This window comes from Lutjanus erythropterus, chromosome 22 (assembly GCF_056507025.1).
Source record: "Lutjanus erythropterus isolate fLutEry1 chromosome 22, fLutEry1.hap2, whole genome shotgun sequence".
Lineage (NCBI taxonomy): Eukaryota > Metazoa > Chordata > Actinopteri > Lutjaniformes > Lutjanidae > Lutjanus > Lutjanus erythropterus.
Genome location: NC_139338.1, coordinates 24,614,857 through 24,642,716, shown reverse-complemented (window position 1 = coordinate 24,642,716; position 27,860 = coordinate 24,614,857). Strand labels below are relative to the sequence as shown.

Genomic DNA, 27,860 nt, shown 5'->3' with positions numbered 1-27,860 from the left:
CTGAGCCTCAGAACAGCCTCACACAGCTGCTAGCATGGTAGTAGACATTCAGCCTTGATATGTTACAGACATCTTTGAATTTTATCTGGAGCAAATAAAGGATGTTTGTGTACATCAACAATTACTGCCAAAGAGACACAGTAGATGAGACAGCAGCTGGTCTTGCGTGCAACTGTAATGCAATTTCTAGGATAAGTGCCAGAAACCCTGCCATAACAGCGATTTAAGATTGTTAGCTTAAGTCGAGACAAAGTATTAACAAGCCCAGGCGACCTCCTTCTGATTGCGCCAAGGACCGGACTCCCCAAATGAAAAGTGACGGTCTGTGCTACAAGAAAAGTAACTCATCACGCAAAGCAATTTACCCAAAAGGTTTTGCCTCCATAATAAAATGCATCGCTAATCAAATGCAAAATAAATCCTGTGAGGTAGATATTCAATTCTGGAGTCATGTACTGTGGAGTCAAACAGATGGGATAAGAAAAAAAGCTGTAAATATTTCTCTTCTAATCCACTAAAAGCCTTGTTGGGGTCCCACTTTGAAGAATAAGGCCTCTTCCATAAGCAGGAAGGGCACCGCGAGGTGGTGAATGTCACACCCATTAGTGCTGTAATGTCGACATAAACATTGTCCCTGTAAAACACTGTCACCATTAGTAGCTTCTTTATTAAATCAGATACTACGTGTGCAGAATGTCTGACCACAGAGTTGTGTCTAGAGAGAGGGATCTGCCAGACTTTGGTGTTAATGTCCCGCCAGGAGCCTCTCAAGGTGGATTTAACCACTGCTGTGTGTGTCTGTGTGCATTTAATCAAACTCCATATTAGTACAGCTGTCACAGAGAAATATACTCCATAATTATTGCTATAAATGAAATGAATACACACATATTTGACATTTTTGTGTTAATTTCATCAAAACAATATGCACAAAAGAATGCAGACACGAAAAATGATTCATAATTCATACTCATAAACAAAATGAAAGTCATATTATTTCAGTCACTGCAAAAAACAACAGCAGTGTTTGCATTTCTTGTGCAAAAATGCTAAACATTTCCTGGTTCAAGCTTCTTAAATGTGAGACCAACGCTCAGTTGAGCTTATAAAGACAGAACCATAGATGGGTCCATGGGACAGACTCATTGGTGTCTGGCAAAGATTAGGAGGTTAATATGGTTATGACACTGTGTATCAGCCGTGACCAGACACTCACATCCTTTGTGTGTTTTTTCCACAGTACCTGGGGTCCATGCTGGTGAAGGAGCTGAGAGGGACGGAGTCCACACAAGACGCTTGTGCCAAAATGCGGGTAAAGCACAACCTGACACACTTCACTTCTGCTATTGGTGGGAAAGATCCAACTCACATTTTTAACATTATTGATGCACAACATGTGCCTCTAAGAGTCTCTGTATATAGTTTGATGATATGGTACAAGTAGTGTAGGATCATGGGAGTTATTTTTTAACTTAATAACCATCATGGCTGATGAGAATCTATCTGATGTGACTCAGGTACAAATCGTGTTCATGGACGAGGTGATACTAAAAGTTTTATTCACATTACATTGAGTCACGTTTGCAGACTTTGTTCCCCATTCTCAGATGTAGTCCATGTTTTCCTGGAAAGCAGAGCAGCTAGTTAGCAACAGCTTGCAGGAAATGCACCATTACCTTGAATAAATGATGTATTTCTCTGTTTTGAACATTGTTGGAAAGATTTGGAATAATGAAATACATAACATATGTTAATGTGGAAATGTTACATATTATAGCTTTAAACTGAAATTTAAACTACTCTAGAAACAAGAAAACACTCAGAAAGCCAGAGTGGCTAATGTTAGCTATCACAACTTCATGGAGGAGCTGATTAATAAATAGTTTAACCAACTAGTATTTCTGGTGCCGACTAGCAAATGCAGCAACATTTAATCGTTTACTCACCTTCTCCCGTACACCCGTAATCAACATCTGCTGCTGAGATCTGGAAACACAGCAACATTGACAGTGAAGTCGAAAAGAAGCTACAAAAAAAAACAACAGCATGAGTGTACATGGCTGCACTTGTGGTCCTATTATATAAATGTATTCTGCAAAACCTTTGAATTGGAGACACAGTCTCATACTTTGAGTGCCCTCACGCTCACACCAGAACTTAACCAAACTTAAAATATCATGACAGTGGATTAAGTGTATTGAGGGATTTATTTTTAATATCCCTGCCTGGGTGGCTCAGTGACCCCCCTTTTACCTCAAACCACCTTATCTTCGTCTCACTTTGTGTCGCTGTGCTGCTCACTCTCTTTGTATTTCTCGCTGCTGTTATCTGTCTCCTGCTATCATGTCTTTTCTTCCTGCCCGCTCACCCTCTCCATATTTTACTGTAACACAGTGACTCCGTCTCTCCTCTGGCCCCTCGGCTCATATCTCTCATTCTCATCCTGAGTTGCTGCAGTGTGAAGATAAATTTTAATATTCATGAGCGAAGCTTTCTGCTCCTCTCCCCTCCTCCCTCTTTTCTCTGTATTTATTTTTCCACATCAGGGGGCATCTTTCCTTCTTCTCTCTTTCCTCAGTTTGACACACCTTTGCTGCACTCCAAGGTTGTAATTAAGTGCAATGAGATGCAGGTTGAATCGTTCTCGATTGTATTACCGCCTGAACGCACCTTCCTGCTTTACCCCCTGTTCCCAGCATCCCTCCTTTCATCTGTCCTTCCATCCTTCCACCGTGGATGTTTAAATCCCAACTTCACAGCCTCCAGCTGGGTATCTGCCAGCGAAGCCAGGCTGCGCCGCCTTTGTCAGCTTTTCAGCGCTACCTGATCCTGACAAGGCCGAGCCGCAGCAGCAACACGCTGCGAGCAGGGAGAAAAGAGACCGAACAAAAGAAAAAGAAACAGAGATAGGAAGGATAGCAGCGAGTAGATTCGACAAGGAGGGACGGAGCATGATAGAAATATGGATGCTGAGAGACAAGTGATGAAAGATGAGAAGTGATACAAAGAAAACAGGAGAGGGACTCATCTCACATCGATTTATTTGAATATATTAAAGCTTTTGGCAGGTAGAATGACAGCTTGGAGGGTGACGCCGACATTGCTGTAAATCACACAATTCTCCACAGGACCACACTGCATAATGAATTTAAATATAGGTAATTGAGACGCGTTAAAGTGCCAATATGTAATTAAAAAGAACGAGGAGAGATGAACAGGACAGTAGGAGCCTGATGTGGCTCATAAGCTAATAGACTTATTGGACGCAGCGCTGCAGTCGATCAGGTGTAGAAATGTAATTCGAGAGCAGTTGTTTTTTTATTAGGCGTCTGACAACCTTTAACCTTTAGAGATGATTTGAATTGACTTTGGTAATCCAGGAGGAAGTCATCAGAAGACTAATCGATTAGTTCATTTACCTCATGCTTTCATCATTTAGTCAGACCCATATGGGATTTGTTGTGACTGATACTGATTTTAGAGGGGACAAATTCACAGATCACCAATATGGTGGCCAATATAGTGAATTTTTGAGCTGGAATAAAAATAGACCTCCTCCATGTGTGAGTGTTGATTTTCCTCATTATGCTAAATCCAAATCACAACAAGCGTTGTTTTCTATATTACATGTTCTGTAAACAAGTTTTCATACCAGTAAACATATGCGCCAATTCCAGTAAATCCATGATGGAGTCGTATCAGGCCAATATTGGACTCTAATCTGTTCACATTTTCATTGTTTTTCTCACATGCTCTTGTCGCTTCTCAGACATGGATTTAAGTCTTCTATGAAACTAAAAGGTTATTAAATTCAGTTGAGATCTCTCCCAACTGAAACTCATTAATCTGAGACTAATTATAACAACTGTGGATTGTTAAAAGTTCAACCTTGCAACTAATTCTACTCTGTGTGTGTAGTGCCTCAAAAAGTAATTGCTGCCTCCCCTCTCTCTTTCTTATTCGTTTTTTGTGCGCTCCAAGAAGTCCACGGAACAGATGAAGAAAGTGCCGACCATCGTGCTCTCCGTGTCCTACAAAGGAGTGAAGTTCATCGACGCCACAAATAAGGTAACACTCACAACTCGCTTCCTGTGATGCTGACTGTAAATAACACATGAAAGGTCAGGCTTTTCAACAGCTGTCAGAAATGCTCAGTATAACGGCACTGAGGTCTGCTTTAACCGCAACATGACTGATTTAAAACTATATGGTGTAAAAATCAATAAGGTGTAAGAGAGGGCAAAACACAAACGGGCAATAATCAGTATGCAATAGGAGAGCTGAGAAAAATCAATAACAACCTACTCAGTTCATTAAATTCTTAATGGAATGTTTAAAAAGCTGATAATAAAAAACTTCTGACGTTTTAATTTCACAGTTTATCATCACCTCTTTCCTTTCACATCCACACTGACATTTGAGTGAAAGGTGCCCAGCGTGTGTCGTCCTCAGACAGAAAAGTGTTTTATGTATGAATGTATAATGAGTTTGTCTCTGTGTAAATATTATGTGAAGATAGTTTAGACAACAAGAAGTCAATCATTCCTATGAGGTACTGATTCTCATGCACTCGTTTAAGACAATCTAATCCCCCTCAGGTGGTTAAAATTGGGGCACAGTAAGGAACCATTTTAAGATAATTATAAGCTGCTTGCTTGCAAAAAAAAAAAAAAAAGTATTTAAGCCTCTGTTATGCACAGAAGCGCACACACACACACTGCAAAGGACGAGCATAATTTGCAGATAGTCAGTACATTTTGAGTTCAGTTCTCTTCTCAAGGCAGCACTACACAACACAAGGGAGAAGTTAGCCTTCAGGACTGGAGCTTTCTGCCAGAAAGATTTTTACAAAGTCAGGTGACAGTATAAAGAGCGATAAAGTCCTCATCAAGGGCAGGTTGTGGTGGATGAATGGGTTAAGCACCGGACTTCCACTCAGGAGACTGCTGTTATTCTCCCATGCAGAGGTTGTGTTCACTAAATTTTCCCTGATTGGCTGAATGTAAAAATCTGAAGGCTGTCCTTTATTTTGAGAGATTAAAACACTGAGGGTCATCTACCATAATGAGTGGTTGTGTCAGCTGCAGTGAAAGACGGGTCATCTTAAGCCATGTATAAGAGATCTTAGCCAAAAAATCATAATCTCACTACATGTAAATCATACATTTAAGTTTAATAAATTCATGAAGGGAGGGAGGAGATCAACCACAGGCCACACCTGACTGCCTGCACACAGTGCAAGAGGAGAGGGATAATTATGATAATTATGATGTAGTTGCTAAACAAGATGGAAAGAGGGACTGATACGATGGAGAATGAATGACAGCCAGGCAAAACTATCTTTATCAGCAGCGTTTTGTTTTTCAAAATTAATGCTATTAAATAAGCTATGTCTCATCAGCCTTAAAAAATCTAATTAAAATGACGGGTTGACTCATTTTTTTTCAGTTTAATTTTTCAGTTTTCTGTTGCAGTTTGGTCAGGTTTAGGCAACAAAACTTTATTAAAATAAACCGTTGCCCATGTGTTAGAAGGCTTTCTGGCAGAAAACACTGAAGGATAACTTCTCCCATGTGCCACTGGCACAGACCACAGACTCAACTAATACATATAATGATGACATGGAGACCTTACAAGAACAATCAATCATATCTGATATCTTTACAGAAACAAAGATGATACTGTTCACTATGACAAAAAATGTTTTCTTGATGTTGGTCCTCACTAAAACTTTCTTTTGGGGTTTTGATGTTCCACAATTCACAGTTCTGCTATGTGCTTTAATTAACACAACACAAAGCCTGAGTGTTCTCCAGTGACATTACCAGAGGACAAATTCCAACTCAGTGACTCCAGAAAACTCTCAAACCAAAATTGTGCTACACTGATTATGGTTTTGGGATGTGTGAAATGAGATGAATAATAAATCAGATTTGTTTTTCCATGAACTGTCTCACTGGAGATAATCAACAATCTCTCTCTGCACATCTTTTTCTTTCTGCATCTGTTTTTTTATCTCTCTTTTCCCTTCCTTTTCTCTCTCTCTCTCTCTCTCTCTCTGCAGAACATCATAGCAGAACATGAGATCCGTAACATCTCGTGTGCGGCTCAGGATCCAGAGGATCTCTCTACGTTTGCCTACATCACCAAAGACCTCAAGTCCAGTCACCACTACTGCCACGTCTTCACTGCTTTTGATGTGGTCAGTTCTGACACTGTATCTGTGTTTTTTATATGTAAACATCATAGACTGGGTTGCACCAACACTGATTAATTCAGTCTGAAATTAGGTCTAATAATAGAATAAAACTATGCTTAAAATGAGTAGATCCAAGTTTAGTGATGTAAACCTAAATAAAAAATATAGTTTATTCAATGTGGAGATGCTTGCTTACCCAAATTAAAATAGCTGTATAAATAATAAATCTGAATGCTATCAAAACATAGTATGTATAAAAGAGGATGGAAACATTAACATTCAGTTGCTCTTTTATTGATTGCTGACTCGCTAAAAAGTTATCAAAATGTTGCATCATTTGCCATCTAACCTAAATATAAAGTTTAAAGCTTTTGTGTGAATGAAATTATTCTAGGTTTATGGTAAAACTGGTTTAAATAGAGGTTTAAATGAATCTTTCTTAACTTTAAGCTAGTTTAAAAGTTTGGTGCAACATAATTTAAAGTTAAACCATGATTTAATTGGGTTTAAAAGTTCATTCTTTTTGGTTCAACCATCCATAGTGCTGTTAAAATCACATTGTGTCCTCATGCCTGTACGCTTTTACCCTCTTGTCAGAACTTGGCGTATGAGATCATCCTGACACTCGGCCAGGCCTTCGAGGTGGCCTACCAGCTGGCCCTGCAAGCCAGGAAGAGCGGCCACGGATCATCCACACTGCCTGAGAGCTTTGACAGCAAGCCCAGCAAACCTGTCCCCAAACCTCGAGTCAACATCCGCAAATCTGTAAGCATCGCTGCCACACAGCCGCACCAGTGTTTGAAGAGAAGATCCATCCTAAACTGAGATTCACATCAGTAACTCTGGCTGTTTTTGCGAAGTTTATAACATTTCAGTGAACTCAATCTTCTACATCTGACAGCTTTTTCATGATAACATTGAGCTGTTCCTTCTAAAATTACTATACAGTATGACGTTGCTCATAAAGAAGAGTTGGTTTTAAGATGGATTTTCACTTTAACGTCTAATATAACCTTTCAAGAACTCTAATTTAGCTGTTACGTATCTGCTTCTTATCGAAACTAACCAGCATCCCATCAACTCTGTCCCATTTACACTGCAATCTGTCCACAATTTCCATCCCTCTGCTCTGATTCGTCCCGGTCTCTCATCCCTGCTCAATTGCATCATTTTCAACTCTCATTTTCGCGTACTGGGATTATCCTGGAGCGCTTGTGTTTAGTGTGTGTGTGAGAGAGAGAGAGAGAGATAGAGAGAGAGAGTGAGAGTGTGTGAGAGTCTTGGCCTAGCGGACAGTGTGGCAGAGGTGTAGGTGGATATTTGATCTGCTAAGCGTCCGTTCGGTCTTGTTGTCCCTGCAGTCTCTTACACACTGGGCTGATTGATGAGGCCTGTTTGCATAGAGCTCTGGGGAGGTTTGCCTGGCTTGCCTCACTCTCTGTGTGTGTGTGTGTGTGTGTGTGTGTGTGTGTGTGTGTGTGTGTGTGTGTGTGTGTGTGTGTGTGTGTGAGAAGATAAAGAATCCTCAAGTGTAAGACTCCTACATACTGCAGCGCTGCATGGAGAATTACTTTATTGACATTTTAGTCCATGAGCTCCTCATCAAAAATCCAGTAGTGTGCAGAGGTCTCTTGTGTCTGAGAAATACCCAGAGTGCAATGGGTGCTTACAACCTACAGACCAAGCTGCTGCTGTTTAAAGTGTTTTTAGACTTGTTTTTGGACTTTGCAGAGTCCTATAAAGCCGAAATACAGTTTCAGTTTGTTCATTTTACTGTATTTTAGCACTAATAGTATATCAAGAAAAAGTGGTGGTATTGTTATGACACCATTTAGTATGATATTTTTAGCCACAGTAATGGATATTAATAATTGACTTTTTACCTGGTATTCAGGACCAGGCTGGATCTTTAGTGGAATTTTCATGAGTGCACAGATGTCCACTGTCTGCCCAGAATACTAAAATGTTTGCCTGCGACAAAATCTATATTGAAATCCAATATTTCCACAGACTGTTGACTTGGAAACTTCTGTTTCGACTACAGCACTAGCACTGATACAAAACTGCTTTGTCCATGATGGCTCACTAGAAAGACTCTGCTATGCTAAATGGAGCAGGACCTTAACTAGTATCATTGATAATGCCTCTGTTTACCCTTCTGTTTCATTTCAATATGGCTGCCATGAAAAATGTTTATGTTTTGAATATTTTAAAACGGGTATTGTTTAAGCTATATCCATGTCTTGTTGGGTTAACTTCACCTCCAAGACAGTGCAAGGGGCATCACACCACCTACTTGCAATTAGTGGTGAAAAATGCTACAAGGCCCATTTAACAGTTGTCTAATTTCAGTTGGTCGCAGTAAAGTGTTGTCATTCGATATTCATCCCCTAGCTTTGTGATATTAGATACTTGTGTCCTACATTCTATCATGAATTTCTGTGTGTGTGTGCAAACGTGTGGCCTTTCTTCATGCCCCCTCAAACCACAGCGTCACAAAGTCTATCTGTAAACCTGTCAACTTCCCATTAACCCGTGACAGAGCCTCAAAATAGTCACGCTAACCCACACTGCACACACTTCACCTCCTCCACCGACACGCCTCGGCTGGCGCAGCAGCGCATGTGTGTGTCTAAAGGGCCCGGTATAGAGTTACGGCGGCTGCTTATATCAGTGTGCTTCAACCAAATTTAGGTCCATTTACATACTGTGAGCCATGGAAGAAAGAGATGGTGATGGAGGAGAGTCAGTGGCTCCGTAGGAATGGTCTCACTTTCTAAAGTTAGAGCGAGATGTGAGACAGTGAGGAAAGATAGAAAAAGAGCACATGCAGTATTTGTGTGTTTTTGCAAAGCTCGTGTGTGGTCCTCTGCCTACAGAAATGATGGACGATGGCATGTGTACACACAATCTGCTGACTCGGCGATCGTTGCATTAACCATTAATTGCCTTTTCCTCCCCGTGTTCATGCGTGTGTGCGTGTGTGGTGTAGTTAATGGCTTGTGGTGTGCAGCAGGGCAAAGATACTGCAGGATTCACTTAATATTCCTGCCACCTGCCAGCCATAATCTCCATCCTGCAGCACCTCTCAAGCCGCTGTGCTTTAAAAAACACACTGTTGCTTTGTTTCTGTTTCTCCACACCCTCCTAATCATATTTATGTTGTGTATGCGAGCATATCTGCTTGTAAATCTCCCTCAGCATCCACTTAACTTGCCCCTATGAGTGTGAGCGTGTCTGTTGTCTTTGATCAGCATCTGCATGTTGCTGTAATCTGAGTGTAGCTTCAAAATGGGATTGAAATACATGACCCTAACCGTGTATGATTGAGTTTTACAAGCTTATGTTGTGGAAAAAGGAGTGAAAAAGCCTTCCAATGAAGTGAAAGCAGCTGCTGGTTCATTTTGTAGTTGGTGTAGGAGCCTTGAATTTACACTTTATTTCAATGTAACTACAAGCTATCTCACCTCATTGGCAGAATTTTTTCATTGACTTTGAAAATACCTTGAAATTTGAATACGACTGTCTTGTGAAGATGCTTTTTTGAGAGTGAGGTTTTGTACTGTTGCCGTGCTGGGAGTGTTTTTTTGCCATATAAATGTGGCGTAACACGGTCTACCCTTGCTTTAGTTTTGCTGTATTGCAGTAACGCTGCTGTCCCACGCTGTTGCCAGGGCGATGACTTCGCTGCCATGTTGTTGCCATGGTTTTTGCTTTGGTTTTGGAGTGTTGTTGCCTTTCCCTGTTGCCATGCAGCCGCTCTGTCATCGCTGTGGTTTTGGCTTCGCTGCTGCTGTGTTGTTTTTCGGTGTTGGTTTTGCTGCTGCTGAGCGGGCCCACTTTGACCTGTGTATGACCTCTGCCCCTGTAGGTCATCATGTCCCCCTCCAGCCGCTGGTCACTGGGCCACATTTACACCCCTCACCGGCCTCCTCTCCACCCTCCTCTTCCTCCCCCTCGACTCTTCCATCTTCCTCACAAAGCTCAGTCACAGGTCCTCCACGCTTTTCCTTCTCTTATCCTTTATTTCCACATGATTTTTCTTTTAGTCGAGGAGAACGCGCCCTCTGTAAGTGCTTCCATTTTATTCTGTCGCTTTTATTCAACTGACTCTGCATCCTCCTCGTGTGTTCTGTTTGCGGTGAGTGTTTGTGTGTCTCATAATCAAGTTGCTCCTCTATCTCCATATCAACAGTTACTGTCACTGCTATAAAAAAAAAAAAAAATAGATGTGACACTTCAGCCAGTCTTGCAGAGCCAACCCACTTCATTTCTTTACAGCCAATAGAGCGCTGAATGCAGACCTCAACTTTAGAGCTTCAGTCAGTTTTAATGTGCCCCACTGCACCAATTCAACCCTGGAATCGGGATACACTGGCTCCTTACAGATACACATTTGAGATAATAAACGTATAAATAGTGTTTGAAGCAGTAACCACCACTACACAATTTGGTTAAAAAAAAAAAAAAAAAAAAAAAAAAGTAATTTTATGATTATTTTGACTGAAATTGCAATATGCAATACGGTTAGTGGAAATGATCAGTTTTGCATTTAAGTTTTCATGTTCACTGAAGAAAAAGTTATACAAATCTTGATGATATATTTATTGAGGTCTAGTTTTTAGGCCAAGTCATCTACGCAGCAGTACAGTATCTCATTATAATGCCATTTATTCGTATATTTTTACGTCTGCAATTTGGTTCTGTGATTTGGATATTGTGCGTGGCCATACTGTGATTTTATTGCGCTTGTGCAGCCCTAGTTTTTATATTGTAAACCAATCAAATCAAGTGTATCCATGATCCTGTTGTTAAAATAATCTACTTAATTAATTCATTATCAGTTAATATAGCCTACACTTCCAAACCCTGCATAACCACACTTGGCAAAACTCAATATGCAAACAGTGTCTTCTTCAGAAAAAACAACTGGCTCCGAACCACACGCTAAAGAGACAGCGTTCAGTGTAAGCAGGTAAAAAAAACACCGCTCTGCTTCGCCTACGTGACACGTCGCTTCCATGTCCCATGTATTTTGGCTGTTACACATGGAGAGGCAGTGTGGATCAGAGAAAAAACACTCCATCATCCACATTTTCATGTTCGACACAGCCAGTTGAATTTTTTAAAGGCTTATCAAAAGAAGACCGCTCTGCCGGCGTGTACACAGTGTGCCAAGAAATGATTCAAAAGTGTTAAGTGCAACACACTCCCATTGCACATGGCGTGTTTTGCAGCGGCTTGGATAAGTGAGGTTGCTGTCCTTTGAAGGTTTGCAGAGCCGAATCACACACTGGATGTCCCTGCAGCATTACTTCATGTTCTCACGTCTCGACCCTTCTGTGGAAAATCAAAAAAGGCTGTTGATGTGAAAACTTATTTTGAAGGCAGCCAGTTCATTCTGTGGCTTCATGTATAGTTGATGAATTTGAGACTGATGGTGATGCTCTGAACAAGTTTTTAACCGAGCATGATGCTGTTGTGCTGCTGTGAGATCGAAAGTGTGTCTGTCCCTAATCCTGTAACCCCATAACAAGATTATAAGGTCCTGCTGTGGCTGTGTGAGAGGAAGAGGATAGAGAACTGGATTATTATTATAGTTAGTTTCTGTATTGTTGCTGTAGCAGTGTGCTAAAAGAAGATAAGAGAAACATGGCTCTGTTAGTGTACTGCAGAACTCTGAGCTTAACCCTGTCTACTCCAGAAATGGATATTAACCCTATTTAGATACATTCAATATGGTTGTTCATATATAATTAGCACTGGACAGAGTGCAAGGACACATTTAGTCTTCTGCAGCTCTCACAGTCAAGTCTCCCCTCCCCCCAAATTATCTGAAAATAAACCCATAGATTGGAGAAAAAACACCCTCGGCAACAAAGCCCAGCTGCTCGATTGGTTGCTGTGAGGTTATTTTTGAAAGCAATGTAGATTGTTTAGCTTGTTTCTCAGGTTTGAAGCCACAGCAGCTTCACTGTGGTAGCAGCAGACAAGAGTCCACAGCTCTTTGACAACTGATACTGTTTGCATGTACAGGAAGTACAGCTCATTGTAAATGACCAGCAGCATTGTAAACTTTTATAGATATGGAAAATTAGACTGTGATCTTCTGTCCATGATCTCTGTTCCACTTCCTCATCTGTATCTCATCTCCCATACATTTGGGTTACTATTTTCCATTACATTACTTCCTCCATCTCATTGATTCTACCGTATAACTCTGTTTTCACTGACTTCATTAGTATGAAATCGAATCAGAAAATTGCCTTCTACAGTCTGCAAAATGTTGATTTTCAACAGAAACAGCCGTCTGCATTCAAAATGTGTCATGATGATAGGGCTGCAACCATGATTAATCGATTATTCTAAAATGTCAAATAATGCTCATCAAAATTCTCCAGTGCCCAAAGTGACGTCTTCAAATTGCTTTTTGTTTTAACCCTCGACCATCAAAAATCAAATTAATTAACTAATAATTAACAAAAACAAAACAGAAAACATCACTGACTTATGTCTAAATTGAACTGAGGTGTTAATGAAATGAGCATTTGATCATTCCTTTTTATAGCTTTGGTACTTTCCATACTATCAAATATTAGTACTGTATTGTTTTAACGATTAATTGACTACCAAAATAGCTGGCAATTAATTTTCTTTTTGACTGATTGAATAATCCACTAATTGTTGCAGCTCTAATGATGAACTGTTTGGTTTGAAAACACGCATTCTAAAGTACAAAATCAATAAAGCCATGTGTAACATTTTCTAAACTGACAATGTGCAGGTCATTGTAAATAATTTGTCTATTTTCTCCACTTTTTCTGTCTCTGTGCGTGTCAGATGGAGCAGCCGTCCATGGACCAGAAGGGCCACGCCAACGTGCCGTGGATTGTGGAGCCGGGTCAGGAGGCCAAGAGAGGAGTCAACACCAAGTACGAGACCACTATTTTCTAACATACACCCGCCTTGTCCACTCCTGTGTGTGTGTGCCTTTCAGAGGTTGCCCTGTACTGGGGCCCCGCCCCGGAGTTGGGCACGAGCGACGCACGCCGCCGCGTCACCTCACCGGCTGAAAAATAAAAAACAAAACATCCCGCCCCGCCCCCGTTAGCCGAGCCTGTCCACTGCATGATGACGTTTGGCGCTGCGCTGTCTCTCTCTTCTTTCTCCTTGTCTCTTCTTCTCTCTCTCGTTTCTGCTCTCCCCCTCTTTGGCCCCGGGCCCCATCCTCCTGCCTGCAGGGCTGGCGCATGACCTATGAACCCAGGGCTGTGGTGCACTTCTCTGTCTCCACCTGTAGGGGGAATGGTCCGTTTTTCCACTTCCTGTTTGTCGGTCAGTCAGCGGTCAACCAGTCGGTTGTTCTGCTTCCAGCTTCTTGTTTTTTCTTTTTCTTCCTGTTAATGGGTGCAACCGTTTGGCTTCGTCTCTCTCCTCCTTTTCTCCTGACTGCCTCCACCCCTCGCTTTTCTCTACATTTCAGCCCCTTTTGTCAAACTGCCCCTGATGATTTGAATGAGATTTGTTACCAGAGTACTGCTAAGCGACAGTGTTTTAGCTGTCTGTTGAGCCCAGAGTGGGAGCTGACAATGATGAGGCTGTTGTCAAAACATGACAACTGGAGGAAAGTTCAGACTTTTTAGACATTTTTTAATCAAAAAGGAGAGGTGATGTAGCACAGTCTAACTTTGACTGAAACTGGTTCATCCAGCAGGAGGCTACTAGAATGTATTTAAACTTTTTGATTCTTTTTATCAGATTATTTTTTGAAAATACTTAAAACTTGTGAATTTCTTTGAACTTTAAACTTGACCTGTGACACAGGAAGAAGTAGGTGATTTCTTTTGTTGCTTTTATAGCACCTTTTTCAGCACATGTGTGTGTATATGTCAAGAATTCTTTTAACCACATGGATTTTTCCCTGGCCGTAAACCTTTATTTTATTTGGGGGAAAAAAAAAATCTTGTATGTAAAAGGTTTAGCATGTGGCTTGTGAGACGCATGGTGGCCATTTTGGATTTGCTGAGCAGGGGGGCCGGTGGAGAGGCGGGGTGTGAGGGCTCTCTCGATAAGTGATGTCATCTCATTTTGCAGGGCAATGCCGGACGCTCATGTCTATTACTGTGGAATGCAAAGAATGTAGCCAGCCCTAAACACGGACCATGTCACACTTACAATGCAAAATGGACTACAAAGGACCCTCTTGCTCACTTGTCAGAGGACTCCAAACATGGACGCTACTCCGGTGTTTAAGGTTGACTACAAAACTTTTAACATCATTCATCCACACGATGCTTGACACAGTAAACATACGACAAACAGACACTTCTACACACACACACTAACAGGACTGCATCTTGACAGACGACCGTCTGCTCTGAATGTACAATTATTTGAAAGCAGCCTCAACTTTCTGCAACTACAGCAGGATCTGTTTTATGTGCCCGACTGGGAGGCATGACCTGTGAACTTTTGGGCTGGTCACAGGGTCTCCATGGAGACTGTGAGTATGGTTACGGGGCATCTGTTGGTAACAGGACAATGGGCTCGCTAAAGGCACCGCTGGGCACGAGTCAGTGTTGGAATAGACATGGGTTTGAGGACGTCTGGCTGGCTCTTTTGATTTTTTTTTTTTTTTCCTTTAAAGTCAGAAAATAATACAGAGATATATGCACAAGCGTGTAAATGTGATTGGACTAGCTGCAACACGCTGAAGATGCAACAGGTGTGTCTCATCAGAACGAATGATGAACCTATGTGAACAAAAGAGCATCTGGCGTTTAAAAAAAAAAAAGAAGTATTCTATTCGTATTGCCCGACATTTTAATGTTTAATATGAGAGTATTATATTACCATGATGATTATGATTATTCTTGTGCAATTCTTGTCTACTGTTGTCTTAATGTTACATTATTTTTCTATGATATGAGATGAAAATCTTGGGCTTGAGAATGATGGCCATCCTTTAAAAAAAATCTGAGACTAGATGATCATACTTCTACACAGAGAGTGAATGTTGCAGGTGGCTAGCTAACTCTTGTCAGGTCAAACCCTCCATCATTTCTCATGGGGCTCTACTCTTATCTAGCAGATGTACTATTTTAAACGCAGTATTACTGTATTATTTGGATGAGACATTATCCAATTATAAAATGTATATAGATATTTTGCCAACTCATTGTTCATACATGTAATGTAAAAGAGAAAAGAATAACGGATTTGCAGTACATGGCACTGGAAACAAGGTACCAAAATAAAGGTTGGAAACTAAAGTGGTAGACTGTAGAGATTGTATTTTGAGTGAAAACTGAAATGGGTTATTTGGTGACATCACTGCTGACCAACTTATGTACATAGGCTTGGGCTTCCAGCACACTGATTTTTGTAATTTTGGCCATTATTTATATCCTTGTAAAGCACATGGAATAAAATATGACTTGTAAAACCATTATTTATCCTTGTCATGAATTATTTCCTTCTTCTCAACACTCACTACGTAAAATGTTGACGGCCATCTTTAAAGTTTATTACTGCTGGTTTTTGTAGTTTTGGCTATGGCTGGAGGATGGCATAAATTCTCAAATCGAGCAAACGTATGATCATCTTTTAATAACATAATATCTAACTAATCTTGTAGTATTCAGTGTCACTTACCTTGTGTTGTTGCATGTGGTACCAGGCTGTGATGGCACGGACTTCAGAGCTCGCCCTCCCGGCACCTTAACCTAAAGACACAGACAGGACAGTTATTCATCTGCAGAATTCAAATCAATAAGAATATAAATTGTATAACTGTTCATATACTACTTGATAAAATAAGCTGTTTTTAGTATTGACTCGTGATGGAGAATTTCTGGCTGGTCTGAGGAGAAGCCTAAAAATACTAAAAAAAGCCTAAAAAAAGCTATCCCTAATTGCAATAATTCAATTAGGGATAGCTTTTTGGCATTCAGCCTGGTTAATGAATCAGAATATTGATCTCACTCTCTATCCGTTGTGAGTTATTTTTGCCATGTGGGGAGTTCCCTCACATCGAGCTCATTTGGGTGATTCACACCTTCAGGGTGTGATAGTCATTACTGACGCAGAAACAGAAGTGTAAATTGTTGTGACGCCTTTGGAGAAAAGATGTTGAGATCGCGGCTGAGAATTCGACTGTGTTTAGAGAGGGTTGTTAAAGCTGAACTACACCAAGTGAAAGAACCAGTAACTGTTTTATTGGCCTTGATAGGAAAATCCGCTGATCACAACCATTCACTGTAACATTAACTGATTAATTTTGATCCACAGTTTTACTATGAAAAAGCCTTCTGTGTGCGTACAGAAGCGACAAAATGGACACCTGATGTCACATGACACCTACTTTAGTCAAGAAGAACAAGTTATTATAATGGAGCGCAGCAAAAAAATAATGCATTTAAATATCACGGCAGAAAGCAACAAGGTTGCTGCAAATAAGGCAAAAGAGGATTAAACTTTAAACTTGATATAGCATTTTAAAACATGACAATATCGGTCTGACACTGTCCCTGAGAATATATATTGCTCATAAAGAATATCAGCAGGAAAATAATCAGTGAAACAGTGGTGCCTCGTATAGCTGTTTTCATCTGAAACTCTGAACATCATCTGCTCCGGACCAGGTCAATGAGTTCAGCATCAGTTACCATGGCGATCTAGCCAGGTTAAAAGAGAGACACCTTTGTGTCATTGAAAACTCTGACTTAGGACTTGCATACCTCGCTAACCCATTAGTCTTGCTTTGTAGTGCGCCCATCAGGTAGCAGGGAAATTTAAGCACCAAAGCATGGATTCAAGCAGAGACTCTTCATGAATTATGTATTTAGTTTTACACAAAATAATGCACTTGTAATCGTCCACCTTCAGAGAAGAAGACAGGTAAAAATCTAGTGCTCAAGAAGGGTTTGGCCTCCATTCATCACTGGCTGCTTTAAGCGTATGAAGACTGAAGACAGCAGAAAGGTGTTAAAAAAAGCTACACACAACACCAAGGTCATCTCAGCACCTTGTTCTTATTCACAGGAAAACATCAGCTTACACTCGTGCAAACAATTCTGCTGCCAATTACGTCAAGAGGGCTTTATTGTGCTTCTGGTTTTCACAGGGATATATTGGCAAAAATGATCAAGTCTCTGATACTTCAGCCACAACTGAATTACAAAATGACATTCAAGTAGCTCTCCCGGTCATCGGATCAAGACTTGGAAGCGATCAGCGCTGCCAAAGAAGTGATTAACAGCGATGATCAGATGAATGGTAAAACCTCCTCAACGCCACTGTCCGACTACTGCTAGACATCGCACTTCAGACAACTCAGGAGTACATCGTCTCTGACACAGACGTCTGCAGCGGGTCAGTGGTTAGCTGCCTTCTCATCAACTCAATCAACTACCTCCGCTGGCCTCCAGACAACCCGACTGACACTGGTACTCGTGGCAATGACAGACCAGGCAGTGGTGTCGCCAAGTTTCCATGGTGACCACATCCCCTCACAGTTTCACCCATAAGCCTCTGTGTAATGTTGAAAAGGCACAAACATACATTGACACTGCCATGATAAATAGGCAGCGAACCATCACAGCAGCCGTTTATTGACCAAAGGGACTTCAGTAGTGAGGAAGCACCCACAACATCAGGCAAAGCAACAAAACCTCTGGACACAGTCTGTACAGTTTCTAAAATAATTACACAGTCTGATTCCTTATTATATTGACTTCACAGCTGATTAAGCATGTGTCTACTGCATTTCTCTGGATTTCAAAGAACTGAATGGGGAGCAAATAGATTGCGACTAAGACCCTGGGCCAGATTTTAGCTTTCTGCAGATCATTTCTGAAAGATTCAGCACCTAAAGGGAAGCATGTTATTTATCTAACTGAGGTACCACCCTGGAAGCACACTTAGCTTGTCATCTTAGATGCAGCTTTCATCACATTTCTTTCCTTTAAAGCTCAGCGAAGAGGGATTTAATTAAACAAACATGAAGAGGCTGGCAGGGTTCGGGAGCCACATCGCCCGCACGGATTTGACTGACAGAACTCACAGCCAGAAAATAAACCCAGCACTGTTCACTGTGACAACTCTGAAATGATCTACAGTGGCAAGAGGCAAAGGTAAGTGTAACTCAGGTAAACAAGAACTATTTATGTCAAATCATGAACAGTACATTTCAAGAATTTCAGGAGCAGTCAGTTTCCTCTTAAAACTGCACATAGGTTTGATGTTGTGTAGTTTCAAAATGATAAGTTGATTAATCAATTAGTCAAAAGTAAATGAATGGACATTTTAACAGTCAATTAATCAAATGCTACATTTGCTTTTTGTAGACTCTATTTGCTACTTTTCTCTCTCATAGCACTGAATTTCTTTGAGGACTGGATTGTTTCTGCCTAAAACAATCTGCCTTATTTGATTTTAGATATTAATGAACTAAAGGGCCAGTGTGTAAGATTTACTGGGAGTTTGGCAGAAATGGAATATAATACTCGTAAGTATGTTTTCATAGGGAAGGGGAGGGTGAGAGAGTGTTGCCCCTAGATGCCACTAAATCCCGCACACTGGTCCTTTAAGTATCCTGCAAATGTTGAAAGCTGAGCTTAAATATTTGATAAGGGATTTGAAAGGATTAAAATTCAGTAACTACATTCAGTGCAGTATGCTACACAAATACGTTGTATAAAGAGTTTACTCACCTCTACGACTGTGGTGCTTTTGCAAGATTTACACAACTGGTAGTTCTTTTACACACCATCACTGTCTTCAACGTAGCCCAATAAAATCTGAAATGAAAAAAAAAAAAACATCAAATATGTGAGGAAGTAAGGATGAGCGCCTGTGGTTGAGTGTCTATTAAACTGCAGTGGAGTGACATTTACAGTGAGCCTCTGAAAGGCTGAACAAGCATTTGCCATGAGCTATAAACCGCTGAATGAAAAGGCTCACAATCTACAGTTACAATCTGCAGCCAATACGAGCGACCACTGGGCTGTTTTCTCAGATTGGAGGAGAAAGGACTGAAGCTTCAGCTGTAGATTTACTACCATTCTGAAATTCGCTGCATTCTGCTGAAAATTGACAAAACATTTTATTGTTTCTGAAGAGCACACCACAGCGGGATGAGAGTGGGAGGCAATTCAAGACATTATTTTCTGCAAGATTAGACCAGGAGAGTGGAGAGTGGTGCAGCGGCTGCTGTATTTAGGCTTCTCAAAGCTCAAACAGCTCGATTTTATTTCTGCTCTCTGGCAGAGGTGAGGCACAGGACTTAACTGAGCACAAAGAGGGACAACGAGGAAAGAATAATGGAGGAAGGACGGCATGAACACATGGACAGGCACTGCAGATTTTTAGCACTGTGAAAAAGAAAAATGACTGATAGATGGATGGCAAGATGACGGTTTGTTAACAGACTAATTTCTACCGTCTGCAGTGAAGTGTAAGACAGGAAGAGTACATGCTTTGTTTCACTGTGTGTGTCAGACTGTGGGAGAGGGCCAAAGTTCCAGATGGTGTGTACTGCCCACGGCTACCGGCTAAATGAGACGACTATGTAAAAACTGCTCATGTAACAATCATAATAAAATCTGGCATTCATGCAATAGGGACGGCACAGATAGATCCAGATCCTGCATGTTTAATCTGTGTGCACTGCACACTAGGACTGTGACGGTACGGATCTTTTCTTACTGTGGTGACAAAGCAACATATTACTGTGGGATGGTGGTTTATTGCAACTGCCTAAATAATTGTGTCATACTGGACTTTATTGAAGCATACTGTCAGAAGTGTAGCATAGCTCCTTAAAGGTGTTTTATACAATATTCACCCTAGAGGTTGCTGTAGAGCACCAGCATCTCAGACCAACATAAAAGCACACTTTAAATTGTGTGCATGCATGTACAAATGCTCGTGTCTGCACATGAACATGCACAGGCGGCCATCCCAGCTAAACAGAAAGAACTAAATAACAACAAAATTGCAGGGAGTGTGACATCATTCTCTGCTCAGAGCAGCATTACTCCATTGTTTCTTTACATCTGAGAACATCATATGAGGCTGACTGTTGTATTTAGCAGTTTGAGGAACAGGGCAGTGTGTAACGTGTGTGCTGCTTGCAAGTGAAAGTGAGCAAGCAGACCAGAAACATCAACATCTCAGAACCCAGAAAAGTCTTGTCTGTTGATTCCTGCAGGAAAAGTGATGCGTTTAGCCCAGAGTAAGCTGAGCAGGAAAGGCTAACATGAAGCTAATGCTAACACTAGAAACGACTCACGACTCTATGAGATTGTATCTCTTTCAGAAGCTTCGTAATGCAGCCGCTAACTGCAGAATCAGAAAACAATGATAAATTCAACGCTAAATGTCTTCTGTAGTCATTTATCCATTTTTCTTTGTTGACAACAGCTGTTGTCGTCAGTAGCCACCCATTGGCAATCCCAAGATGCCTTGGGTTGAGTCTGTTGACTAATCAGAGCCTGTGTTCCTGACTTATGTGTGACAGCACTGGTCTTTAGGTGTATTAGAAGATCAATACACTGTCTCAACATGAGATTGACCCTTCAAAGTAAAACTCGTGTTGATGAATCATCACGGCATCACATGACTACGGCACTGCAGTAACGCACACAACCCAAGTGCACACTCAAATCCACATTTATATGCTTCTAAAACAGGGCCAAGAAATGGAAGGAGGGCCGAGAAACTGTTTTCCATAAAAACAATTTGATGCATTTGGTAAATGACTGGCTGAACACAAACTTTTTTTGCACCTGGCAGATGTGGCGCAGCAGCACTCACATTATCATAATGTACTGGAAGAGTCCAACATGGAACCGACTTGCTGGAAAGTGGGTGATGGAGGAATAAACTGCCTCTGGAAAAGACTTTTACAAAAGGTAGGCAAACACACGCACACATACACACCCTGCCGAGTTTGGCGTGCGACGTGCAACCTGATAAAGCCGGACACAGAGAGGAGAGTTGGCCAAATAATAAAAGGCTCTCTCTCTCTCTCTTCTACACCAGAGCACATTCACAGTAGACTCTGGCAGACTTTATCTCTGTAGGGTACAAAGAAACAACTTGGACATAACAATCCTGCACTTGGTTTTCATGGAGGGAGAGGCTGGATCTGGAAAACATGTTTCCATCATCGCTGTGCTTTAAAGCTGGACCATACAGATAATATAAAACAGTTACATCCAACCTACAGTACTTACAACCAAACACATCACACAAAGATAACTATTTCTCACCATCACCATCAGTTTGGAGCGGACAGCACACTTTTCAAAACAGGCACAGAAAGGTTGGATGAGTTGACTAAATACACCACATGCTACTGCTTTGGTATAAAAAACTTTTCAAAGTCAATTAATCTGATGATTATTTTCTTGTTTAACAGCTTTTTCAATATACTGTCAGAAAACACTGAATATTGCTTGTTGAGTTTTCAGTCCACAAACCGAAAGATATGATAGTAAATTACATTACAATAAATCTTTTTGCTTTATCTCCTACTGTGTATCCTGACATCAACCCAACAACCTCCAGGAAACGTCCCAGACCCCCTCTGCTGTGACTACAACTGTGGCTGCGGCTACATGACTCGAGGCTTTGCATAACAACACCCGGCGCTCCTGGCCTGCGTACAAACCAAGGAGAATTGGTCAAAATAAAGCTGGAAAGTGGCCTGAGGTTGGTGGTGGAGGAAGAAACTGACCTCAGATGTGCTTCAAAGTTTGTATTCACTGAATGTGCACATTTGCATAGAAAGTCAGCATCAAACTGAATTTAAATCTCTGTTTGTTTGCTTCAGCCTGCACAGAGTGCCAAATAGGCAGAGGATAAGCATGTAGGTTAAGTGCTACAGCAAAATGAGATTTGACAGCGCAGCAAAAGGCTCAGAGGAAGTATTTTACATAACGACAATTTGCTACATTTTGTGCAGCTGAATGCAGAGCGGAAATGTCTCTTGTTTGGTAGGTGATGTCAAAGCATGTGGGAGAGCTTCACGTTGATCTACCCCGGAGAACACAAAAACTACAACTGGCATCACTGCGATAAGAGCTGACGGGCTCCCGCTAACGTCCCGGCCGGCATATCCGAGCTGACTTTGACGCCTGCCTCTAAAACACCTGAAGCTGAGACGACGCTGCGGGCTCACAGTGAGCCGTCTCCCAGCAGTCAACCAGCGTGACAGCGGTGAAGCCACGCAGTCACATAAAGCTGCTTATGTCACCTCTCCAGTACACAAGAATCAGCACAAACGTATCTTTAAGGCAATGAAGAATTAAGAGGAGCATTAGATCATGAATTAATACCAAGAGAAAAGAGCAGAAGAAGCTGCACTACAAAAGATTTATATATTTGTATAAAAAATCCACTTATATTTTCCTCTTTAATCACAAAGTGGAGCTGCAATAGAGACAAACATCCTGTTACTAGGACTATTCATTCGTTTGTTTTCTAAACGTATCCATTTGTTTTTTAAACTGATGAATTAGAAAGCTTAAAAGAGATACAGGGACTGCAAAATAACTTAAGCATCTGTGCCATCTCTTTTTCTCTTCAGTCCAATGAAATGCTTTGACCCCACAGAGAAAATAGAAAAATATATGAATTGAAAGGTGGTACTACAGCCACTGCAATGAAGGAAGCAATTGTGCTGACCTTTATTTCACCAAAATTCAACTTTGATCTCTCTTTATTAGTTGCTACCCCTATCATTGCTAAAAAATAGTGGGGTGTGGGCCGTGGAAACTCTACCCATCATGTTTAATTTTCACCACTGACAGTTTGCAAATATTCTCCCATACAGGGTTCCTTAAGGGAACAGTTTTGATGTTTTGGGAAATATGTCTGTCTACTTCTGGCCAAGAGAAAATGTCAGCATGTTAAGTACGGAGCTCGGGCCTGAAGGCAATTAGCTTAGCTTAGCATAAAGTCTGGCAGCAAGGGGGAAACAACTGGCTTAGTTCTCTCTAAAGTTCAGAATATATACCTAGCAGCACGTCTAAAACTCGACCTAACCAAGTGTTCTCTCTCCCTAAACATAAACAGATTATAACCAGTGTTCTCACATCATGAAACACAGTTCGTACAACGTGCACAATGTAGAAATGTGTCGCAAGTTTCGCAAATCAAACATTGCCTTCTAGCACCAGGGATGTAACGATATATCAAATCTTTTAATTATTTTTATTTTATTTTATAAAAGGACTGCTGCTGACTGCCTTGTTTTTGTTTTGCAATTGAACGTACATAATTCAAGCATTCATTGCCAAAGACAAATCAAATCAATTATTCGCACTGCTTAGGTTTTCACTGGTTTCATCAAAGCAGAAACACCTTAAGTTGAAAATTAAAACAAAATTCATATGAACAAAAAATGCTGCACACATCAGATTTATTATTTAATAAGGTAACAAATTATGTAACAAATTATTGTTACAGCTGTAACAGTACATTATCAATTACACTATTGATTATTTTCTCGATTACCCGATTAGTTGCTTGATCCATAATGGTGAAAAATGTTGAATAATCTTATTTCCCAAAATATTGAAGTCTTCCTTTAAGATAAAATCAAATTAAGCAGGGCTCGCAGGTCCTTAACATAAAATCATTATTTTCAGACAAAATGCAATGAGTCTTTGCTTGATAAACGTTCAGTGATTTTCTTGATTGTCTAATTAGCAGAGGTAATCCATCACTGATTACACCACTAACCAGGAAAATCTGTACGTGGAGCTCAGGTAAACACACAGTATACTGTTCACATACATACTGTATATTCAAACTAACTGACACATTACAGTGCTCTTGTTTAACAAGCATCCATTTTTAGCATGTTTGCTTGACCAGGCAGGCAGGAGCTCCTCAGAACAAAGCCATTAAACCATATTAAGCCATCTGTTGTCAAAAATGGTCAAATCTCAGGACAAGAGCGGAAAACCATCACTGACTTTCATCCCATCTCAAGTCAAAACCAGCATGAAGCCGAGTTGCTGTGTACACGTTGCTGTTTTTAGCAGTGCTACAAATGAGCGAACAAATGTTTTCAAAAGCAGCTCATGAAAGATAAGCAGATAAACTACACAAACGCACAGACACAGAAGCTTCCTGAGGCTAGACTACGAGCCCACACAGCTCATCAGCCTGCTCCAGTCACTCTGCTCCAGATCTGTCTGCCTTCATTTGAGCTCAGCGGCAGCAGCACTAATTGTTTGGGACAACCAATGCTTAATGCTAAATGGTGCGAGAGCGCTGGCACAAGTAAATATAATAATGGCTTCCTTACAAAAAACATATTAAAAATGACTCAGTTTGCTGCCTGGTCAAACTAAAAGTTAACAGAGACAACCTTAGGGGCCAGTTGACGCTGTAATAATGGTTATATAAATTGATTTAGCAGGGATATGTGACAAGCTACGTACATTCCCTGCTATTAATTTCTGATTGACGGATTTCAGCGTAGCAAACCACAATACTTTTATTGGTACCAGCCAGAGTACCAAGATCTGAGATGTCTAGTCAGATTCCTAATCTTCTTTATTTACTTTGATCACACATTTGTTGATTTACAGGACCAGTGTGTAGGATTTATCGGCATCAAATGGTGAGCTTGCAGATTGCACGCCATGTCTAATCACAACCCCCCCTTCCAAATGTGTGATAGGAGAAACTATGATACCTCTGAAACTCACCAAAACTGCAAAAGGCCCAATCTAGAGCCAGTATTTGTTTTTTCCATTCTGGGCTACTGTAGAAACATGGCGGCCTCTGTGGAAGAGGACATGCGCCCTCTGGAATAAAAGGCTCATTTTAACATAACAAAAGCAGAACAATTATTTTCAGGTGATTATACACTATTGAAGACATACTTGTGAATATTATATTATATTATATTATTCTGTCAACAGATCCTCACTGGTCTTTTAAATCAGAATTGGCAAAGATCTAGTAGTTGGACTACAACTGCAATTAATGATTATTTTCATTATCAATTAGTCTTCTAATTATTTTATCGATTACTCATTTGTAAAATCATCCAGTAAAAGGGTCACTCAGTAGCCTAAATATAGCTGACTAGACATGGAAGACAAAAGTAGCACCAGCACTTGATACCATAAAAATAAGCAGAGACTCTTTGGGCACACAATCTGAGACAAAATTAAAGACGAGGGTCCAAATCTGCCCCACAACACAACAACCTCAAACAGCAGCTCCCCCGAAAGCTGTGAACCAAACACAAAGACTCTGGTCTACAAAACCAGCTCCGCTGACAATTTGGAAAGTTTGCTTTGATGGACTCAGTGTTTCACCTTCAACATCCAAGTTGAAAGCTTATTTGAGTTTAGTTTAAGCCAGACTGTGTTTCTCCATCGTGAAAGCTGCCAGTGTGCCCACAGTCAGTGGAGTCCCTCCAATCAGAGTCTCTCAGGGCACCATGGACAGAATCTTGGCTCTATTGACTCTAGCTTTCTAAATTATTAGAGTTAAATGTCCCACGACAGTGCACAATATGAGGTTTAATTCCAAAATGAAAAATCCATTTGTACAGGCCAACTCCCTGTCAACATGAATCCACAGAAACAAAATGCATTGCATTCCTCAAACGATTTGTTTTACAAACTCTGTGTTCAAATTGTTTTTGTTTTTAGCCCCAAAAGTTTAGATTTTAAGAATGTTTTTTTCAGTATAGTTGCCCTTTTTAATTAAGTTTGTTCATGTTAGCTTACATATTGTATGTAGACATGTCTGCAGCAACTGATGAGGATTATATTTTTGTGCCAAGTTATCAATCAGATCATTTCAAAGCAAATCTGGAGTACGAGTATGACAATGCCCCAAACAGCAGACTATTGAAAGCGCTGAGCAAAAGGAAGGGTATGTTTTCTTATGATTACAGCTCTGACTCACTTCTGTTAAGTGCCAGTGAGTTATAGTGGCCTATGTGTAACACAGTACATTAACATAAAATATACAAGGCGCCACTGAAAGACATGAATACATTTTATAGAGCTAAGGGAGTTAATTGATCACTACAATGACACCAAAATTCTGAAAAACAAATTTCTTCAGTGCCTTTAAATTTCTGGGGAAAAGATCGCAAGAATGCATTTTTTGGTTGGGAAAATCATCATTAATATGATTTTCTGAGTTTACATGCAACATTATTTTAACATTTATCTTACTCTGTGTTACATAAGTAACCTGAGGTATGTAGGAAAGGATATTTGGCAAAGCACATGCATTGAGGGCTCAGTCTTTTCTTATGTTGGAATGACACCGCTCATATTTGCTGTCTGTATCAACGAGTCAGTGTGACCTGTCACTTGCTCATTCTTCTGATCGTGGCTCTCTAGAGACTTAAAGATCATCTGCTTTCAGATGTATGATGTTTTCATCACACGAAAGCTCCTTACGTATTAACTATATGACGGAGAAGTTGAAGAGCTCAGATTTGATATTTAAGTGGACTTTTGTTCAGCTCTTCCTAAGAAGACACACGTGCTGTAAAACATTAGGGTTTGCATCTTGGGACCTTATAATCTGATCAGTATATCCCAGCCAGAATGCTGGTAAGATAAACCCGACTGTCACCCCACTCTCAGCCTTAAGAGGCTTTTAAAAACTGCTGTTGAACTTTAGGTGGCCTGCACTTTTCCTCCCGCCACGAATCTTGTTCACGGGTACAAAACCAGATTAGAATATGAAGCGCTGTCTGGAGTACCGTGCGCTCGCATGTGTGTGTGTGTGTGTATTTGGGGTTTATCGGTTGAGAGCAGCACCTTGCCTTATCCTAAAAACTGCTGCTGTGAAGGTTTGGATGATTCCAGCCTCATAATTCTCGAACTCATCTGAGCTGAAATGCACAGATGAGTGACAGAGACTGTGTGATTGAAGAGGCAGTGGGGGTACAATGGGGACAAATGAGTTGTCAAGCAAGACAGTTTGATTGTCTGCTTCAAAAGCACGTTGTGTAATGTGTGATTGCAGGGTGGCCGAGTGGTTTCGAGAGTCTGTTTTGTAAGCAGAAGCTTTTCCCACAAACAGCCACTATATGCAAACACATCATCAACAGGCTGGTTGAGGTGCCCTTGAGCAATACAACGAAGCTTTCTCTCTGGATAAGTGGAGCCTAAATGTATAATTACTGCTGCTTTCATAATGCATCATCCGGCACTCACAGCAAACTGAAGGCTTTAATGGGACTAAAAACGCAAAACAAGTCAGACAAGAAAACAAGAAAAACTGCATCTGAATAAGCAGAAAGGTCATGTTAGGATATCATAGAAAGGACATGGATGATAAGGGGGGTTTATGCGTTTTTGTTTTGTTTTTTTTCTCATGACCACGATCACTTTTTCTTATCTCCAAATACTGCTAGTTTTTCTTGCGATCTTAGAAAAAGTATTTTGAGCTCAAAACTATGACAGGTATTTTAAAAATGCTTAACCCTCTATGGTACCATGTTGCCCTCAGGCAACAAACCCATTTTTGCCCTGTCACATCTCCACAATGCATCCCTTTAAATGATGCGATACTTTAAAAAAGAGGTAAAACCAAAGGGGACCATTAACAATGCTTTAAGTTGTCACATGACCTCCAGGAAGCGATTGTGAAACCCCTCTTG

At 40.7% G+C, this 27,860-nt stretch overlaps 1 protein-coding gene and 1 long non-coding RNA gene across 3 annotated transcripts in view; one reads left to right on the top strand and one right to left on the bottom strand.

Annotated features, from left to right (window-relative positions):
• Nucleotides 1–15,647, top strand: part of anks1b (ankyrin repeat and sterile alpha motif domain containing 1B) — a 297,352-nt gene extending 281,705 nt beyond the window's left edge. The window contains exons 23-29 of one of the 2 annotated variants that reach the window (XM_084710482.1): nt 1,241–1,312; nt 3,982–4,068; nt 6,065–6,202; nt 6,797–6,964; nt 10,071–10,193; nt 13,040–13,131; nt 14,294–15,647. In XM_084710482.1, the coding sequence (XP_084566608.1) occupies nt 1,241–1,312; nt 3,982–4,068; nt 6,065–6,202; nt 6,797–6,964; nt 10,071–10,193; nt 13,040–13,131; nt 14,294–14,342 (729 nt within the window). In that variant the 3' untranslated portion in view covers nt 14,343–15,647. The remainder of the gene's footprint in view (nt 1–1,240; nt 1,313–3,981; nt 4,069–6,064; nt 6,203–6,796; nt 6,965–10,070; nt 10,194–13,039; nt 13,132–14,293) is intronic. The other variant, XM_084710483.1, reaches the window with a different exon arrangement.
• A 213-nt stretch (nt 15,648–15,860) lies between these two features.
• LOC146306986 (uncharacterized) overlaps nt 15,861–27,860 on the bottom strand; it is a 49,077-nt gene continuing 37,077 nt past the window's right edge. Inside the window, exons 2-3 of the long non-coding RNA XR_014768987.1 lie at nt 18,913–18,999; nt 15,861–15,924 (exon numbers count right to left, since the gene is read on the bottom strand). This is a non-coding gene — a long non-coding RNA (uncharacterized LOC146306986). The remainder of the gene's footprint in view (nt 15,925–18,912; nt 19,000–27,860) is intronic.